This window comes from Gymnodraco acuticeps, unplaced genomic scaffold (genome assembly GCF_902827175.1).
Source record: "Gymnodraco acuticeps unplaced genomic scaffold, fGymAcu1.1, whole genome shotgun sequence".
Classification (NCBI taxonomy): Eukaryota; Metazoa; Chordata; class Actinopteri; order Perciformes; family Bathydraconidae; genus Gymnodraco; species Gymnodraco acuticeps.
In genome coordinates, this window is record NW_022991003.1 from 1,722,777 (window position 1) to 1,744,376 (window position 21,600).

Below are 21,600 nucleotides of genomic sequence, written 5' to 3' on the forward strand. Positions count from 1 at the left end.
AATGATTGACATTTCTTTGCACCTGCTGGATGGACTGATTTGATATCCAATCTATGCATTCATGATACATAACTTCTATGTTTAATTAATAACTCTTCTATGTATTGACTCAAGTTGCAATATGTTGCTTAACCTAAAGTAGTATTGTTGCCTGAACAGGTTGTGAACTTCAGGGACTCACAGTTTCTCTTATCGCTTGTTTTGCTGGACATTCATAGTAAAACATAAATAACATATTTTAGTAAGATAACATACCAACCACTGTATGAGAATATGTTTATGCAGTTACAATTACTTAACATCAGTGTAGTAGCATTGTCATTGCGACTATGCTAGCATGCTTAGCATTTTCCTCAAAGCTAGCATGTCTGTAGCCTCATGCTACTTCAGCATTAACGTGTGTGTTTCAGTACATTCACCACACTTTTAGCGGCCTTTAGAAGTTGAATGTTTGCGTTCAGACTTTGTTGTTCTAACTCTGAGTGATTGAGCGGATTAGCCGCATCGTGCTGGCGCCATTGCTGACATTTAAAGGCCGGCTCCAGCTACTTCCACTTACCCATGCACTAAGAGCTGTCCAAACCAGGAAGTCAAAATGAAGCTGGCATGGAAGCTGTAGATGTGTGAGGAGGGAGGACAGAGAGAGACAGATTGCTGTGTCGTGTTGTATCTGGACATTTCACAGCGAGCAGCAGTGAGGCAGTTCATTTAATTATGAGTCATTGGGTGAGATTAAAAGAAAAGTAGATTGATCAGTTGTTTGGAGAGCGAGCTGACTTCTTCTTCTTCTTCTTCTTCTTCTTCTTCTTCTTCTTCTTCTTCTTCTTCTTCTTCTTCTTCTTCTTCTTCTTCTTCTTCTTCTTCTTCTTCTTCTTCTTCTTCTTCTTCTTCTTCTTCTTCTTCTTCTTCTTCTTCTTCTTCTTCTTCTTCATTTCCCAGCTGCTCTCTGTTTCCTTATTGTTTTTCAACACAGATACTAACTTCTTCTTTATTTTCCTGCATCACTTATTTCGACGATCAAATTCTTTTGTCGCTTTTGTCCTTCTCCTTTCTTCTATTAGGCCTTTTTTTCCTCTATGTGTGTCCATCTGTATGTGAGGGTGTGTGTGTGTGTGTGGACATAAATCAATGTGTCTGTTCTTATTGATCAGACCTGTTTAAACATGCAGAGGGAATTTCTTGTTGTCTTTGTTCTGGCTGTTAGCGGCTCCTCTGGCATATTTACATCCAGTCTGAGCTGATTTCTGAACTGGTGCGTTGGTTTTGCTGTTCGTGCCGGAGCTGCTTTACGTTCAGCCGGAGACACGGAGGGGGCGGACTGTCACATTGATTTCTGTTGGCGACCCTGCAGAAACCAAGGAAACAAATACTCTAATTCCACTGAGATACATGAGTCTGACTTACACACACAGTCTGGACAAAGAGGAGCATTATGCTACTGTAGCATGAGGGATTACTGCTTCTGAAGTTAGAAAAACACACAGTTTACTAAATCCACTGCTGTCTACCATCCTGGCAGGCTTATAACAACAGGTGGACCGGCATCAAGCTGTTAGCAGGAGGAAAAGACGAGCTCTTGGCAATAATTATTGTTATGTAAGAGGATTATCTTTCACTCAGGTGTAGAAGACACAAGGTAACAAAACCAAAAATAGAAATTAGATGGAGAGAGGTTTAACATGTTCAATTTCTATCTGAATTAAGGATTAAGACCCCTTTTAAAAACAGAATGAGACCATTTTCTTTTTAGCATTACTGATCATAACACAGAAAAAAGCACTTAATGGGGATCCAAATAACCAAATAAAAAATGAAATAAAAGCCCTGTTTGAACAACAACCTTTACTGCACAGCTAAACTGGTTATTTCATGTGACAGTCCATACTACTTCAATTGTGTAAGACATTGTATTTCAATCGATTTAGAATTATGTGAACACAAGGCAGAGTTTTTTTGCAGGAAGAAATAAGCTTTCCTAGGAACTATATTGAACTAGTTTGGTGAATTTTCAGATATAAACCTGACTTTTCAACCTGTAATGCAGAAGAAAAATGAAAGGTTGATATGAAATGTCCCCTGTGTTTATTTTGCCTTCGACAGCCTTATTACAGTTCTGGAAAATGTCACAAGCTCTCTTTGAAATCATTACTCACATGCCAGTTACTCATCACGGCCTGTTTTGCAAGCTGACATCGCGACAAGATATTCATTTTATTCATATCTCAGTAATTAAAACATCCTCGACACAAACTGCTCTTCATGCGCACTGGAGGAAGACGTCGTTTCAGGCTTTATGAGGAATGTTATTAGGCACAGCACTTCTTAAGCAGCAGTGAGATACATCTGAAGAGATTTGAGATCATGTGGGCATGATGATGACACTTCAGTGGGAAAGCTTTCATGCAAATGTTCACCTTTCCTTTCACAGCCGTGTTTTAAGAGAAAAGATTACTCATCAGACTATTGATGAATGTGGGAGAGAAACTCCCTCTGGACCATTAACATGCACACAAACCTGTACCACAAAGGAAATGTTGTGTCTCGTCAAATGTGTTAGTTATGTTTGTGTATTTTGTCTGTCATTTCCTGTTTTATTTTGTATTTACCTCTTGTCTTTCATTTCCCTGTTTTCTTCCTCCCCCGTGTGTTTTTCCCGCTATCATCAGTGTCTGCCCCGCCCCTGATTGTTTCCACCTGTTCCCACTCACCTCATGTTTAAATAGTCTTGTCTCTCCCCTGTCCTGTGTCAGTTTGTCTTGTTTGTTTCCCCGAATGGTCGTGCCAAGCCTCAGCTCAGAAAGGATCGCTTTCACTCATGTCAGGTTTTGTTATTTTGTTTATTTTTTGTTGGCTTAAGTTTTTATTAAAGGTCCCATGTCATGGCCATTTCTGCTGATCATAATTCCATTGTTGAGGTCTACTAGAATAGATTTGAATTGTGCAATTTTCCAAACTCACATTGGTTTCTCAAACAGCATCTCTGTATAGTATGTGTATTCACCAGGTATTCACTCTCTGTCCTAAACGGCTTGTTGGAGCTCGCTGCTGCGATCTGCTGCGAGGAGCGGACCGGTTTCCGGGTCGGCGATACAGCGAGAACAAGCGAAACTCATCCTGAGCACACACAAACACTCACAGCCAAAGTAAAAACAATAAGTGTGGCTTGATATTGAGTAAGAAAAAGGTTTATAACGCTGTGAGAATGGGTCTGCGGAGAGCATTTCTCCGCGATCCCAACTCGTCTATTACCAGCGTTCAGGGAGCTCTAGTCAATGGGGACTCCCTGTTAGTTAGCCAAGGGATCCTGGTGTGTGAGGTGCTCCGCGGATTGGTCCATTTGGGCCAATCCGGTCATTTGTTGTTGATTTGGGTGTTCACACGTCACAGAACCCAGGAAGCAAACAATGGAAAATGAGAAATCTCCAACGAGGCGTTCTGGGGCAGCATAGACAGGCATTTTCTGTGTTAGAGTTGTACTCGCTACAGGGTGTGCTTTGAGGGTTTGTGACTCTGCAGGCCGTTTACATGCATAACAAGCTTCAAAACACACAAGGGGACGGGTAATAACTGGAAAAGCATGACATGGGCCCTTTAAGTCCTCTTTTTGTTATGCTAGTTTTTTCCTCCTTGTGAGCGCCTTTTGTTATTTCCACCACCTACTCTGTTAAGAGGGATTACCTGCACTGTGAAAAAGAAATATACCTTTTTTTATATTCAAGACTTTGTCTCTGGGTCGTGCATTTGGGTTTTAATGCCATCAACCTGTCTGGGACTGCAGATGAAAAATTCATGTGCATTGTCCCTTATTAGATATATCAATACAAGAAAGGAAGATGCTATTTGTTAGTTGATGATAGTGGAAATGGGGAAAGAGAAAGTGGAAGGCAGCAGCAAAGGTCACATCCTAAATTGTATTACTTTCTATCAGAAGAAAGTATGATATGCATCTTTTTTATGATTGACAACTCAAACAATATCTGCTTTTGTAACAAAAGTGTGAGATGTGAGTATGATTGCACTTTGTTGACTGAGCACATGATGTCCAAATCCTCCATGGCACTGAACTGAAACAGACTTTTCAAAATGAGTGTGCCTTGTGTTTTAAAATACATTGCTTTTCTAGGCATGTCAGACTTCTTTGTGAGTATTCTGCTATCTTAAGCCCGCTGAAGCGCCCACGCTGCCTCGTTGTTTACTAAATCTGTCTTGCCTTGTTCTCTTTTATCTCTCTTTGTCTCTTGTTCGTTCCCTCCCCATCTTTGATATTTGTTATTTTCTTCTTCTCCCTTCTTCTAAACCTCCTCAAACCTCAAATGTTAAGCAAGTCCAAGCTGATGCTGAGTTTTTTTTGGGGGGGGGGGGGGTGTTGGTGGTCACATACCCCTCCCTGTGAGAGATTCCCATGCTTTTCTAAGGGCACACCAGAGCAGCTGTCAGTGGCCCTGCACTGCGTCAGCCACTTTAATTGGCCCGCATGGCTGTGGTCCGCAAAGCGCTCAGCATAATTGCGTTTACAAAACCCCCCGCCAGCCCCCCCTCCAGTCTTCTTTCTATATCATTAGTGTAATGCTCTCGTTTCCCTCGAGATATGGGGAGATTCCAACAAGTGTAGGGAGCAGGAGGGGAGGTTGGGCGGAGGAATGAGTCACACATGCCAGCGCCCAAAGTCTTTTTATATTTTGCACTTTGCGGAGGAAGAGAGCTGCGCAGGAAGATGTGGTTCGGTTTAGTCTTTAAAAAAACAGCCTCTGCTGCTTCTTACAATCATTGTGTTGTCCCAGACGCTGGGTACCGTAAGCAGAAGTAGGGAAGTGATTAAATGTATGTTTCATCCCAGCAGTAAGATTAGAAACTATAGTATGTCTTCACAATACACACATTCAATCTATGCTGCTGTTAAAATGTCAGTAGTCAGATTTGTAGAATATAATAATAATAATAATAATAAAGCTTTATTTATAAATCACTTTTCATACAACACATGCATCTCAATGTGCTTTACAAAATGACACATCACAAGATAAAAACAAACAAGAAATTCCCTCCAGACCATCCGTTAAGAACCCCACAGGTACATTCAGTAAAATACAACATTTTATCAGACCTTGCGTATGATCTCCGGCAGTTCCCCTAGGATGCCACCTATCGCCGGTAGCGCTGTGGTGACGGAGAGGGGGAAAGCATGTTCGGCCGCCAAGCTGGCACCCTGCTCCGACTCTGTCTCCCCCGTCCGGGGGAGAGGAGGGAGGGGAGAACCGAACGGTGAACCGTGGAAGGAGGAGGGGCAGGAGTTGTCGGACTCCTGCCCGGCACTCGGCCCCAGGGACACGAGCCCCCCCCGTCCGCGGGCTCGTAAGCCAATCGTCCTCCTCGGCCGCAGCAGCAAGAGCGTCCGCTCTCCGCTTCCTGTCGCCCGAGGGGAGACGGGCGCAGTTTGTGCATGCTACCTGCTGGTTTAGAGCCGTGTACGCGTGCTCTGACCCCAGGCAGCAGTGGTGTAGTGGGCGTTGGACGCGGGGGTACGCCGTACCCCCACTTATTTGGAGCATGATCTTTTTTGTAATAGTCTAATAAATATAAAGTCATTGCCAGTCTTATCAGTTGTAAGTGTGTATTTGTTGTAATAATGACAAAAACATAATACATTTCACAGTAATTATAATAAAAAATAAAAACGATTTCCTTAAAAAATGATGATTCGTCACATCACGCTCGTGACCCCGCAGCGAGCTGGGGGTGTGTCAGTGACACACCCACGGCCAGCTCGCCGCCCGCCGGTTTTGCGGCAGCTCTTTCCCTCAAGAACGCTAACGAAAAAGCTCTATAATGGCAGGCAAACATATAGAAAAAACTTATTTTCTAAAAAGAATATAATTCACAAGAAGAAAGAGGCTAGCACCGAAGCTACAAGTGAAGCTGCTAGTAGGCCTACTACATCACCAGAAGAGCCGCCTAAAGACGTGGATAATGCTAGCACTAACGTTAACGTTAGCTGCGCTAGCAACGTTCCCCTGGCTAGCTCAAGCTCACCTTTCCCAGAGGTATGGACGGAGGAGATGTGGCGGAGGAAACAAGAGGCTACCCGTGGATAGACTGCAAAGCTGGGAAACTGGGCTGCAAAGTTTGTTCATCCAATTCGGATTTATCAGTCTTCAAAACGCAGTGTGTGTGTGTGTGTGTGTGTGTGTGTGTGTGTGTGTGTGTGTGTGTGTGTGTGTGTGTGTGTGTGTGTGTGTGTGTGTGTGTGTGTGTGTGTGTGTGTGTGTGTGTGTGTGTGTGTGTGTGTGTGTGTGTGTGTGTGTGTGTGTGTGTGTGTGTGTGGCAGCGCTGTCTGCTTATTTGCAATATAAGCTAGGCCTAATCAGAATAATTTCAAGTCCAGATTCAATGTTGTTTGCATAAGTAGGCTATATTTTTGGTTTCGTTTATGTAATAAGTTAATTTCAGGACAACTTTAGGAATTTTGTTTGTTTGTTATGAATTTTAAATAGATTTTGAAAGTGGAGATAGAGAAAGAAGCAGCGCTGTCTGCTTAGTTGCAATACTGTAGCTCAGTGACCACTAGGGGTGGGCGGATCGATCCCAAAATATCGATACCTCCGATATTACGTTACGTTTCAAAATATCGATACTAGAGCCAATAGGATCGATACTGTTATACTTTTTTTCTCGTCTCCTCTACTCGTCAATTTCTTCAAAAAACTATGTGCAGACGAACACAAGTATATGCTCTTTTCTTCTCTCTCCACTGCTGTCCTCTTCTCCTCGAGGCTCCCTGCCTGAACGCCGATTATCAAGCTGACTGACAGCAGCCAGCAGGGCAGTCAGCAGCAGCCAGCGACTCGCGAGTGCAACACACACACGCGCATGATGGCTGAGAGAAAGAGCAGCGTTGTGTGGAGCAATTTCACAACTGGCCATTAAAACTTAGCGAACTGTGATGTGTGCAAGAAGACAGTTCGCTACTTTGGCCACTTTGTATTGTTATTTTTCATGTTTGCACTTTAAATTTGCAAAAGTAAAACGTGTATTTGTCTATAAAAACTGTCCTGTCTTTATTCATGAAAATGAATTCAGATTTAGTCTATTTATGATGATTTCAGTTCAAAAATCATGCCATGCAGCTCTCCCCTATATGAAAGTACATAAGACGCTTTTCATTAAAAAAAGTATCGGTATCGATATCGGTATCGGCGATACTGGCCCTGAAATACTTGGTATCGGATCGAATCCAGATTTTGTGGTATCGCCCACCCCTAGTGACCACCAACTCGCGGCCCGCGGGCCACATCCGGCCCGCCAGACATTCTCATCCGGCCCGCACGACGGGGGTGACTGCGGCGTGGTTACTGCGTTCGCAGTAACCACTGTGTGCAGTACCGGAGTCCAACAGAGAGGCAGCAGCTGCGGGACAGTAGACTGCATACTGCAAAACCTTCCCTGCCTTGAAGAAGAAGTGATCCTTCGTTGTGAAGAGTCTGGTTTGTGCGCTCCGCACCACAGCAGTAGCCCCGCTGCGACAGAGTCCAACAGAGAGGCAGGAGCTGCGCTGCGGGACAGTAGCCTAGAAGCAGGGTTGGGTTGTAACGGAATACATGTAACGGCGTTACGTAATCAGAATACAAAAATCAAGTAGGCTAACTGTATTCAGCTGGCGTTACATTTGAAAAACGAGTAATCTGATTACAGTTACTTTCGTAAACCTGAAATGAATACATTTTGGAATACTTATTGGAATGATTGGTGGAAACATTTCCTCACAAAATGTAATATTCATTACCGGCAGAGCTGTGTGCACACTGCACAGCGCTGCAGCATGTCTGTGAGCGAGAGAGAGATGCAGCGCGTCTGTGAGGCCCCGCCCCCGCACGCAGATTAGAGAGAGAGATCTCTTTTAAAATATATTGAAAGTTAGAAACGGAGATGGTTAGATAAAATGTGCAAGATAACGTTTATGTAGCATTTCTTTATTGTCGAAATGATGACATTTCATAACGGGATGAAATCAAAGTGAATGGCCTGCTGCTGCTGAATGCCTGGGGCAAGTGACTGGAAAAAGTTTTAAAAGTTATAACATCGTTTCAGATAATACATAATAATGATAATTCATTCTATTTAGGGGCGTCTTTCAAAGCACCCAAGGACACCTTACAATTCATAACATATTCTAAGGAAAGGTTTTAAGACAGTACAAATAATGCAGTCCAGGTGATCCCTGCTGTAGCTTATGCAATTTAGGCCTATACATTGTTTATGTAACTTATGTGCCAGTGTGTCCATGGTTTTGAGTCTGTGTGTGTGTTGAGCGCAGCGACGTCTGCTTTTTGCAGTACAGTAACTAAAGTAGGACTAAGCATGGTAGTTTTTGTGGACCTGTCTGCCCGTTTTGTGAGTGCACTGCGCGCGTGCGCACTTGTGTGGCATTTTTGGGATGACCTGATTAAAATAAAGTCCCCCCAGTAAAAAAAATCCCCACTACACCACTGCCAGGCAGGATTCGCATACTGCTTTTATCTGTGCTGGTCATAACTCATTATGAACCCAGAGCCACATGAGGGACAATCTCTCACACAATTGTTACTCATGTTTACTCTGCAATTGAAGTGTCTCTTGTGCTTCAGTAACGGTGTGCTGAAGAAAAGAGGGGAGCAGATTGTCGGGCCTCCTTCCTATTTATACCGGAAGGGTGGGGCCCACCTTGCGGGTGGGCGTGGACTACAAGTGTTTCAGTGCTGCGCGGGTGCGCAGGGGGATTACCCAATAGCGATAGCCTTAGAGGGCGAAGCCATATACGAAATAGAACCGTCGTAAACTAAACCAGAAACAGCAGTATATTTTATGTTGTTAACACTCTAAACTTGACAGCTTTTTAACCCGCACCTCCTACTGGTTAAAGCACGTTATTACACGTTTAGAGTAATCTTGAAATCTTGAAAAGGGATGTACAAAAGGAGCAATTATATACAGTTTTTAATTAACTATTTGTAGAGAATAACGAGTAATGAATATACTTTATAGGGATCTGCAGATAAATATTTAGTCTTCTCAAGCACCAACAATCATTACATTACATTACATTTAGCTGACGCTTTTATCCAAAGCGACTTACAATAAGTGCGTTCGACCAACAAAATACAAACTTGAAGAAAACAGAATCATATAAGTACATCAGGTTTCATAGAGCCAAAAAATTTCAAGTGCTACTCAACTGGCTTTAGATAAGCCAGTCCTCCAATCAAATATCTCTCCTGATTGTTGGCACTTGACAATCACCTTCCCTGAATTTTACTCAGGTGTAACTAAAGTCTGCTTTAAGCATTGTTTATATTTCACATCATTAATCAGAATCTGTAAAGTAACTAAAATAAATGTAGTGGAGTAAAAATACCAGGTTAACCTTAAAGAAAGCCCTCAGGATTATAAAAGACCCCCATCACCCCAGCCACAAACTGTTCTGTCTGCTGCCGTTCGATTCCTGTTTTGAATAGTGTGCCGTCGATGGGTTTCATTCCATTTCATAATGCTGTTTGACGCTCGGCGTAAACTTCGCACACTGCCACTCCAACATCACCAATCACAGAGCTTGAGGACAAATCACCGGGTTTGTCTAGCAAAGCACATGGTGTAGTCCCAACGATAGCTGAGGATTCTGGGTAGTGTAGTGTCTTCGGCCATCCTAAACTGAACAAATATTTGTTTCTCCGGATCAAAGGGGAAAATTACAAAAGCATTGTACACAATTTAAACCAATCAATGTTGTGTAATCACCAAGGATAATCTGGTGTTTTTGAGTTGATGATTTCCTGTAAAATCAATCGACAGTAAAGAGAATACTTACTTCCGGGTGTAAAATCCTCCGTTATCCAATGGGAATGGACGCTCACATTGCTCTCTGTAATACAATAAAGGGGACATGATCAAATCGGAATATAATGTTCTTTTAAAAAACATTAACTAAAGGGAACAATCTATTTGACACAGCTGAAGCTCTGGCCTTCCTTAAAATCTTCCCCTCTATCTCTCAATTTAACACCCTCTCTGGAATAAAGGCATTCTGGCCCAAAAAAAATCATTTAAAAAAAGAAATTTGATTACTTTTTAACATTATACTCAAAGGGCCAGTAAATATCACCCCGGGCCGGATTTGGCCCGTGGGCCGCCAATTGAATAGCCCTGCTGTAATGTATCTGAAACAGCAGGATGTCAGGAGTCGTTAGCTTCCCACGACATCGCCCTGTGGCCAAAAGCAGTTCAATTTAGCCGTGTTTACTGAGATGCATGTTGAAAGCATAGATTAGAAGGTTAAAACACTTCGGTTTTTAAAAAGCTGTTGCTAATACTTAGTATTAAAACGTTATTTAATTATATTGCAAAACATAATTTATTGTTGTAATTGTAGCTTAATATTCAATGTTTTTTAGAGGAAAGTCACCCAAATGTCATCATGGATGAAGTTTTCAGTTATATTTTGTAAGGTACAGTTTTTTTTAAGACCAAATCTTTCTTGTGGTATCTGACATTAAAGGCCACTTGAACATGTTTTGATGTTTATTTCTCCAGGCTGGCTGCAGCACCATGTCCTCCGCTGAAAGTGGGGATCTATCAGGCTACCATCTGAGCGGTGAGTAGTTTCAGCTTATTTGTTTCTTTCTGCATTGTGTCCTTGTGTGGGTTAATGCATATTGTTTGATCCACATTGTTGTAAATCAGTGAACGTGTGTATCAGACTAGAGAGACGAGGCTGTGTGTACCTTAGCTTCTGCTCTCAGGTTGCTTTACAGCTTTTTTAAACAAGCTGCACAACTCCTCTGACCTGGTCTCCTGCTGAAAGCCAGCAAAGACACATTTTAACTTGTCCTATAATTGGCTTATGTCTTGTGTTAAAAAGCAGAGATAAAGCTGTCAGTCTCCTCTCACAGAAGCAATTTATTTTAAGTCAGCTCGACACAGGCTCGCAATCTTTCTCTTAAACGCATCATGATGCTCTGACGTTTAATTCAGAGAGACTTTTCAATTTGTCACCTTCTCCCGAACTATTACATCAAACGTCATGCATCCCTTAAACTCCTCCAGTCATCTCAATGCTCAGTGTAAAATAACAAGACTTGACTGTGCTCAGTGATTGTGAGTTTTCAGTGCTGTAGAAGTATTGATATCCTTTGTTTGAGTAAAAGTACAGCTAGGTTAATGTTAACATGTTCCATTATAAGTAGAAGTCCTACATCCAAAATCTAACTTAATTAAGAGTGTTTAAAGTGTAAACATTTAAAAGTACTCATTCTGCAGAAAAGAAAACCCTCCATATGTGAATAAAACAAGGTATAGATGACATTATAAGATTATCAAGTATAATTTTACCGTTGCAGACAACATTTGTTTCACAAATTATTCATGTTTAGGACATTCTTTATTAACTTTTTGTGATATATATCAGAGTTTAACTTTTTTTCTAACTCAAACAGTTATTCCACTGGTTTGATGGATGCATTATGTTAAAAGTTTATCACGTCTGCTAAATATAGCAGAGGAAAAATACACAATTTCCCTTTGAAGTGAAGTACAGTAGAAGTATAAAGGAGCATACAATGGAAATACTCATGTAAACTACACATATTTAAAAAGTGTAAGTACTATAGTTGAGTAAATGTACTTACAAATGTACTATTTTCCACCACTGTTTTGAGTTTGTGAAGACTCCTACTTGTGTCGTTAAATAAAAAGTTTCTTCCAACTTTCTACACTGCGTTTCTCCCAACTGTCAACCAGTGATCAAACTCCCCCATCAAATATTTAGTTATGGGGCCAAACATGATCTTTTATTGATAAAATGGTAATAATGATCAATTATTTTGTGTTTTTGTTTCAGTGGTGCGTCACCCGCACGGCTGGGAGCTAGGGATCTACCTGGTGGGCTTCTTGGTGCTGCTGTGCGTTGCCGGGATCAACATCTGGAAGTTGTGGAAATCTGGAACCTTCCCTGCTCCGTCCCCTTTCCCCAACTTTGACTATCGATACCTGCAAGAAAAATATGGAACGTCCTTCTCAGAAGTCAGACAAAAGGTGCATTTACAATCATGCTAGTCTGAGTTATATTTAAAGGTCACCTATTGTGCAAAATCCACTTCTTCATGTCTTTTATACATCAACATGTGTCCCCTCTGTGTAAAGAGATTCTGGAAGTTTCAAGAAAAAAGATTCGCTCCCTTTTTGTCCTGATCCATTTCTATAAAAACCTGTCTGAAAATGAGCTGATCAGATTTTGGCCACTTTCTGATGTCATAGCGATGTTTTGTGTAACCATTAGCCAATCACCAACTAAGGTAACACCCCCCCCCCCCCCCCACCTTATCACCTGAATCTCCTCCTAGAGCACCATTGTGTTCTTGTTAACCAAATATCTCTCAGAGGGGCGTGGGGAGTGGCTCCTTATTTTCATCTAAAGTAACAGACAGAGAATCAGCACTTTTGAAACAGGGCGGAAACATTACATTTAGCTAACGCTTTTATCCAAAGCGACTTACAATAAGTGCATTCGACCAAGAACATACAAACTAGAAGAAAACAGAATCATACAAGTACATTAGATTTCATAGAGCCAAACCATTTTAAGTGCTACTCAACTAGCTTTAGATAAGCCAGTCCTTATAAGTGCTTTGTTAGTATATGAGTGCTTAGTTAGTATATAAGTGCTTTATTTTTGTATTGCTCGAAGTGGAGTCGAAAGAGATGAGTTTTCAGTCTGTGCCGGAAGGTATGTAAGCTTTCTGCTGTCCTGATGTCAATGGGGAGCTCATTCCACCATTTTGGAGCCAGGATAGCAAACCCACGTGTTTTTGCTGATGGGAACTTGGGTCCCCCTTGCAGTGCGGGTGCAGCGAGCCGTTTGGCTGATGCAGAGCGGAGTGCACGCGCTGGGGTGTACGGTTTAACCATGTCCTGGATGTAGGAAGGGCCAGAACCATTCGCAGCATGGTACTAGTGTCTTGAAGTGGATTCTAGCAGTTACTGGAAGCCAGTGAAGGGAGCGGAGGAGCGGCGTGGTGTGGGAGAATTTAGGAGCTGCAGAGGTCGGATGGCACATGCAGGTAGACCAGCCAGGAGGGAGTTGCAGTAGTCTAGGCGTGAGATGACGAGAGCCTGGACTAGAACCTGCCTCGCTTTCTGGGTCAGGAAGAAAAGAGTGTACCTGATGTTGTAAAGAGTGTATCTGCAGCAGCGGGTTGTTGCAGCGATGTTTGCAGTGAAGGACAGGTTGTTATCTAGGGTCACACCCAGATTCCTTGAAGTCTGAGTCGGGGAAACAAAAGAGAGGCCGATGTTGATTGTTAGGTCAAGAGTGGGACAATCTTTTCCCGGAAGACAAAGCAGTTCAGTCTTGTCAAGGTTGAGCTTGAGGTGGTGATCAGACATCCACTGACAGATGTCTGCTAGACAGGCAGAGATGCGTGCGACGACCTGGGTCTCTGAGCGGGGAAAGGACAGAATTAATTGGGTGTCGTCAGCGTAGCAGTGGTATGAAAAACCATGCGAGCTAATGACAGATCCGAGCGAGTTTGTGTACAGAGAGAAAAGGAGGGGACCGAGGACAGATCCCTGAGGGACTCCTGTAGATAATTGACAAGGGTCGGACTCGGACCCTCTCCAAGTTACCCTGTAGGTACGGTCTTTGAGGTAGGAGGTGAGGAGGTAAAGTGCAGAGCCTGAAACTCCAAGTTCTTGGAGAGTGTGAAGGAGGTGAGGATGGTTCACCGTGGCTGCTTTAGTAGTGTGCAGTTCAGGGGATTATGGGATGCTGCAATGATCTGTTTGGTATTTTGAGCCAAACACTTCAGAGACATGTTTTGTATATATCTGAGACCTATAATATATTTATGAAAAACAGTATAATAGGAGAACTTTAACACTTTCCCAGAAGGCAGGGAGGAAGTGGGAGTGAAACATCTACCTGTTTCCCTTCTTGGAGCAAGTGATGAGCAATCAGGTTGCTGAAAGGGTCAAGATATTGCAGGTTTTTAAGTGAAGTGAAATCTGCAGCTGATTGTAAAGTAATTATGTGTGTGGGTAAAGAATATTTGAAATGAACGTGACAGTTATTATTAGGGAGAGAATAAGGTTGAATCGACAACTAAATCAGAATTTTTAGAAAACATGCCACATCAGAATCAGAGTCAGAATCAGAAACAGGTTTATTACCAGATAGGTTGACACATACGAGGAATTTGACTTGGTGCATACATAAAAGTAAAACAAAATTTAAAACACAGATAGAGGACTTGAAAAATATTAAAAATAATAAAATATATAGTAAAATATAGCAGTATTTACATAGAAATGGAATGGAATAAAATATGGAATACAAATCTGCAGTAATACAACAAAAAAAAAAACAGATATTGTTGTACATTGTGTGCATTAATGTAATGCATAGAGTCTATGATGTGGTGAGGTATCAGTGGGGGGTCCGGGCCTTGTCAATGAGGCCGGTAGCGGAGGGGAAGAAACTGTTCAGGTGGCGAGAGGTTTTGGTCCTGATAAACATAAAAAACATCTCATGCTTTTAGATAAATCAATTTCTGACTTCTTCATCCCTTACTTTTCTCCTTTTCTGAAGCGAGTGGCTGCCAACAACCACCGGCGGACCTCCACCACCTCCAGCCGCAAACCCAGCCTGGCGTTTGGGGAGACGCCGGACGTCCTGAGGGACCTGGGCCAGCTGGAGCTGATGAGCCGCGAGCTGGACCCCTCCGGCCTGGCCCAGCTGAATCGCTCCATCTCCACCGACTCGCTCAGCTCCATCTCCTCCATCGCCAACAACTTCGGCCACGACTTCACCGTGGGCCAGCTGGAGGTGACGCTGGAGTTTGAGCCGTCCAGGCCGCCGGGCCAGGGGGCGGGGCTTCTGCACGTCACCCTGCACCAGGGCAAAGACCTGCTGGAGAGGGAGGAGGGAGACTTCCCTGGCTGCTTCATCAGAGTCTCCCTGGGACCAGATGAGATCAACCTGGGAGTCACAAGGGTGAGGAGGCTGTGGGCTTTTGGGTCGAATGTGTTTGTAGCAGCCAAAATGCTGTGGTAGCCTGTGTTTATAGTTATAATATCTTCATTATTTGTTAACACCACAGACACTTGTAATGGGTTGTTTCCGGTAATTGTCACATGGGTGTGGTTAATGGTATTTAGGACACCTGTATTACCTCATTCACACCAACGGTGTTTCAGGGCCGGTTCGGAGCTGGAGCTTCAAAAGCACCGGGTTTTCCTGTTCACACAGCAGCGGAGCAGCCTCTTAGCTCCGGAATCCGGTTCATTTCGAGCACCAACAAATTGTTCGGCCAGAGCAAAAGCACCACATACGTCACGCTTACGTCGAGGCGGGGGCAGGGGCAGGGGCGGGATCAACTCCAGAACAACAACAAAAAGCCGGCGTTGTATCCAGTTTGTACACAACGATGGAGAAACTTAACAAGCAGCAGTGGTCCACTAAAGAGACCAGCTACCTACTGGGAATCTGGTCTTCCGAAGAGGTACAGAGGAAGCTGGAGCACAATCGGCCATTGTTGTTGTTGTCGGTGTGAGTTGTGAGGGGTTTCCGCACGCTTTGGCTTTATGAAGCAGGCACGCAAACGGTTACGTCATGACGCAAACGATGACGCAATGACGCAGCACCAGTCGGACTCTGGGCAGTGTGAAAAGAGCCGGAGCTAAACCGAAGAACCGGTTCTGAACCTGAAAAGCTCTAGCACGGAGCTTGAACCGGAGTTGCGTTGGTGTGAATGAGGTAACAGTAGAGGTTTGGTAGCATGACAATGGGGGTGAAGTTAGATCTGATATCTTTTGTTGACCGTATGATTCTGTTTGTTTATTGTTTTGATTTACAATATTAAATATACTTAAAATGTCGAGTTCAGTACAGACTTTATTATTTATACTTGTCACAACAATGAGTGAAGTTTAGCCTCAGAGGCCGTATTCAATGGGAATATAGCCGCCACAGTACTGGAATGAAAAGGAGAACCACTGAACTGGCATTGTTTGGTTTTTTTTCATTATGTAAAGGCTTTGAGCATGGAAATAGTAGTTTACACACAATTAGTGGACCAGTATCGTCTTCTAAAAGGCTGATCCCATACAACGAAATTACATTTTGTGGGGAATGTATTTACTTAAATAAACACTGTACTTTCAGCCAGGAGACAGTGTATCGCTATAGTGGGAAGCCAAAAGTCAATGTTCAGTGATTTGGATACACACAAATGGTGTTGGATATTAATACCAAACTTCATGGTTATCCATCTATTACATGTACAGATCTTTCAATATGGACCAAAGTAGTGGAGAACACCATCCATACGCTATCCTCGCTAAAAGGGACTTGGGAAATCAATCTAAAACTCAAATATTTAACTTTCACAGTGAAAACACAAGAGGAGAAACAACTAAAATCATCCCTTCAGCACTACAGTGTATTAGAGAATGTGAATTGATTTGCAAACATGGCTTTTATTATGTGAATGAAAGATTTAGTGTTTCAAATGTCATCATTAAATAATTAAACAATAAATGAAGTTCCTTATTAGTGATGTTCAACATGATGAGAGATTCAGGCCTGAGGGGAAAACATATTCTCAGATGGTTAACCAGCAGTTAGACCATGAAGACTGAATCTGGAGAAAGGACTGAAGATTGAAAAGTGTCCTCTGACGCTCTTACTGTATGCTTGAGGGGCAGCTTTGACTGCTTGAACTGTTTTGAAGACGTTAGCTCGGCTGCTTTTTAGGCAGTGATCCATCCCTCTGGATTTCAGTTGTGATCCTCCGGTCTGACGGTGAGCCCACTTCATTTGTTTGAGTGGAGAGACCCCTGGGAGCGGGATGTCGTCAGAGAGACTGTTTTCTCATCAGGAGGAGATGTGATTGATTTTAGAGTCACCTGTCACCTGTAACCTGCGTTAAACTGCAGTTTAGATTACAATGATATCTATAATACATGGTCTACTGTCACATAAAGATCCTTGGTTTTTGATTTGTTCTTACTTAACTTAGCTCTAAATGTTTTAAAATGATGCTGCTAGTCACAACACCATGCTTTCTGTATGGAAACCCAATATGTAGCATAATTAGGTAAAACATCTAACAAAAAATACTTGCAGTAAATGACTCTTACTACTTATATTGAATCACTCATTTCAACACATTTAATTTTTACAATGTATTTTATGATTAAATAATTATTTAACTGCCTTTGTTCTTTAATTTCAGCCGTTAAATTGATCTTTTCTTAAAATGTTATGAACAATTTGTAATTCATTGTACTGCATCAGTTAGATTTGTGTCTTTTCTGCAGCATTTTCTAACTTAATGCCATATTTACGCTACGAATACAGCATTTTACAATTGTATATGAGCTATAACATCTTAAATGTCACATACTATCATGAACTAAAAAGTGGGAGATTTTAAGTCAAGAACTGTCTTGGTGATTTTTGCCTTCAAAAGCAGTTACACTTTAACCACAAGGATGGTTTACAATAACCATGAGTATTCCTCTTCTAATAATGCACCGTTTCTAACGATGATTCTTTGATCTCTGGTGGCTACTTCTCTTGGTATTCTCCACTGAAACATGTTCATAAAAAGCTTGAATCTGACATTAGGTGACCTTCTCTCAGGAACAGAGAGCTCACAGTCCTCCATCTGCTCCACCTGCCACTCGCCTGCTGCTCTTAGTGAGACGCCGCCAGAAAATGCTCTAATTCCTGCCTCGCTGCGAGTCCTCTTCATCGTGTGAATGTTGTCGTTTACCGGCCGACAGCACACAGGCAGCAGGAGAGGACTCTTTAAAGTAGAGACACTAAATACCGATATACACCTGAACATCAGCAGGAGAGGACTCTTTAAAGTAGAGACACTAAATACCGATATACACCTGAACATCAGCAGGAGAGGACTCTTTAAAGTAGAGACACTAAATACCGATATACACCTGAACATCAGCAGGAGAGGACTCTTTAAAGTAGAGTTTCTGCAGGAAATGCATGTAGAGTTTGAATGTTAAAGCTTTATACTTTCTCAGTGAGACGTAGCTCTGGAGCATGTTGGGATGTCGTATTAATGCTTCCAGGCGGGGTGTAATAATATTGGAAGCAGCGCCTTTTGTGGCTCCCTCTTTAATATGTCGACGAGTGGGGAAGACCAAAGAAATGCTGACATCAGCTTATCTCACCCTAATGGTCAAGCCAGCCTCTCTCTCTCTCTCTCTCTCTCTCTCTCTCTCTCTCTCTCTCTCTCTCTCTCTCTCTCTCTCTCTCTCTCTCTTTGTTGTCACTGTGTTTGTTTGCTCTTCACCCTCTTTATCACTACCTCTTTCTTCCCATTAATTAGCTTTCACTGCTACTTGCCTTTTGTTTTGCCTGTGATAATGTGGATGCCACTCTCCCTTCATTCTCCCTTCCTCTGTCTACATGAGCCCCCACACACACACACACACACACACACACACACACACACACACACACACACACACACACACTAGTCTCTGTCTGAGATTGTATTGCCTCATTTTCACCCAGCACATCACCATTCTTATCCCCCCTGAGCGATAAACAGTGCAGACAGACATATTGTGGATGGACAGCATGTATGTACGCTGCGCGCTCAGAGCCTTCTTCCGATGCTTTATATCTCAGCGTACATATTTGTACAGCAGCATTAGCTTTTCTAGTATTCTGAAGGTGTTGCATGTACGATTATGGTGCTATTCATCTTTTTGTTATGAGGCGCAATTCAAGATCGGCCTCTCGGGCTGATCTGCACCCTGCGCTCTGAATTCACAATCATTTTATTGTATAAGGAGGTCTATTTTTATCAAAAACAACTCACACATCCAGCTTTTATTTTCTCTCTCTGTATTTCACTATATTTGTTTTAAAGTATAGTTTTTAGCAAACATTTTCCTCTTTGTATTTGACACTTCGAGAACAACCATGGTGTGAAAAATAGCTATTATTAAAGCCACTCTCCTCTACACGTTTACTTGTTGCCTGGTTACTTCCGACCCTCCATTCAGAGTCGCTTTAAAATAAGAAGCCCTGAAAACAGCCTTAGCATCACATCCAATGCTCATTCACTAACCTAAAGTAGACATGGTGTACCCTGCTGGCCTTAAACATGTCTTATTGATTTTAAGAAAAAGTTGTAGCTTGGCTGCTAAGAAATGAAATGGAATTGTACAAAATATTCAGTTTCCACATGGTTTTGAAGCTGTAAAACTAGAAAACAACACAAATGTTGTCTTCAATTCAGTCTGTACGCTTCTCCATGTTTGTGATTGGTCAAATGTTGCCCTTTTATGTGAACGCGCACATAACTAGGGCAGGGGTACTCAAACTTTTTTGTTAAAGGTCCACTTGTGAATTTTATACAAGGTCAATGGTCCGGATCAATAGCCGCTTTCACACCGCAGGACTTGCCGTACTTTAGTGCCGGCACTAAAGTACCACGGCACTGAATCCGCCATGGGGCTAGTGCCAATCGCATTCACACCGCAGTACTTTCCCTTAAAGAGCACCTTCGGGAGAGAGCATTGCAAAACTGGCCCCGGTAATGGTACAAATCTCAACCTGTCGTACAATGGACAGCTTCCCCCCCCCCCCCCCCCATCTATGTATATACTCGCATTTTAGACTCTGTTACTAACTGTATATCTGTAGACTTGGTATGTCTTAAATGTCCGTTTAGGATGTATTAGAACGAAATCTAAAATGAAAATTGTAAATAAGCAATCTGTATGTAAAAAACCACCTGTATGTAAATTGTAAATGAGCCATCTGTATGTCAAATATGTCTTATATGTCTTAAATAATATGATGAATTGGAAATGGGGGACCCTGATGTAAACAAGACGAAAGTCTTTCTCTGGTCTGCATCCCCTTAACAATTGTATGTTTTGTACTGTACTGTACCCAATATACAAGCTGTTAATAAACTTTTCAATCAATCAATCAATCCCTGAGGCAAGATTACGCTGACGTCACTTCGTCTTCTTCTTCTCTGGGTTTACTGGCAGGCCGCAAAACCACTTCACAGCGAGTACAAAAAAAAACGAGAGAAGAAGAACTACACGGGGGAGGGGGTATAAAGCCCACCCGCTGTATGAGGCGTTTGTTTACTTTCCGACCTCAGACATGATGGAGTTCATAAGGGTAATTTACAAATAAAATACCCCATTATAACAATGGACTTTATCTGTATGTATTTATTATATATTACCTCCTCAGGTTGATTTTGGAAAAAGACATTAACCCTTGTTTGGTGTTTTTCCCTTATTTATCTAAAACAAATGAATGACATGATAAATGACTTGTGTTTATGTGTGTAAGACTTGTGTTTCTGCCCCTGCCATTGCTGCACAAGGTTGCAACATTGTAGATACATTCAACCACCGACACCTGTCTGCTCTCACATTCTTCTATTCTGCAAATTTGGGGTGGGACACAATAAATAAAGCTTCGCCAGTTTGTTTGTTTTATTGCACAGTCAAGACATAACAATAACGGCATCACGCTGTTCCAGGTGTGTCGTATGCATGTAAATTGAAGTTAAATAAAAGTGTGAAATGTAAAATAAAGTGTAAGTAGTTTCAAAACAATGTAACAGTGGCAATATATATAGCAGCAGACACACCTTAGTGCAAGTTAGGTGTCAGTATTAAAAAAACAGTGGCAATATATATATATATATATATATATATATATATATAATAACAATAGAAAATCGTTACCACTCTTATTATTGTGGTCTTTAATTTTGTTATAGTCCTGCCTGAGTTTCTTTATTTTTACTCGGCATCCGTGTGCACTGTGCACGATTCCCAGCTCAAGTAGCTTTTGCGAACATCGCTCAAAACATTTGGAGTTGGGAACTGCTTTCTGTAGAAGCTGCTGCATCCCGTCCTCAGAGTAAATTGCCAGAAGCGCCGACACTTCCTCATCATTCCACCGCTCCGGTGTTGTAGTACGTGTGGTCATAACTGCTTTAAAGTACAAAAAAACTACTCGCTCAGGTGTGGATGTGGTTTTGTAGCGAGGAAAAAAATGGCTGCCTAACAAAGAAAATTCAGAGTCTAACGGGGCGTGGTTTGCAATTCGCCCAGCCAATAGAAATAGAATAGAAATTGGCACTCTTTTATCACCAGGTTCGTACCACCTCTCTAGCAGGGACTAGATAGCCGCATTCACACCGCAGTAAAGTCGCCCCCCCCCCACCCCCAGACATATTCAGACATGTTTTGTATAGGTATGGCCCTACAATATATTTTTCCAATATAGCACAATAGGTCCACTTTAATTTACATCAGAATCAGAATTGTTTTTTATTTTTTGAATTTTTTGAATTTATAATGGGACACAGGGTTTGGTCCGGATCCGGAGTTTGAGAAGCCCTGAAATAGAGCAAAGCTGACTTGAGTTAACGAGTTGATAACCCGCGTCGTGGGACCGCTTAGCGAGAGCGCGTTTGTTTTGGATTAGGTAAACCGGGTAACCCAAACATATCCAAGTTATGTTGAACCGGCTTCGTAGTACAGGCCTCTTGCTAGCCGTTC

At 42.2% G+C, this 21,600-nt stretch overlaps 1 protein-coding gene across 4 annotated transcripts in view; it reads left to right on the forward strand.

Moving 5' to 3' along the window:
• The window catches only part of syt12 (synaptotagmin XII), a 35,324-nt gene that overhangs the window by 4,727 nt on the left and 8,997 nt on the right, over nt 1-21,600 (forward strand). For 3 of the 4 annotated variants that reach the window (XM_034236121.1, XM_034236125.1, XM_034236123.1), the window contains exons 2-4: nt 10,561-10,621; nt 11,867-12,060; nt 14,612-15,016. In XM_034236121.1, coding sequence (XP_034092012.1) covers nt 10,576-10,621; nt 11,867-12,060; nt 14,612-15,016 — 645 coding nt within the window. In that variant the 5' untranslated portion in view covers nt 10,561-10,575. Of the gene's footprint in view, nt 1-6,096; nt 6,122-10,560; nt 10,622-11,866; nt 12,061-14,611; nt 15,017-21,600 lie in introns of those variants that run through there. The other variant, XM_034236122.1, reaches the window with a different exon arrangement.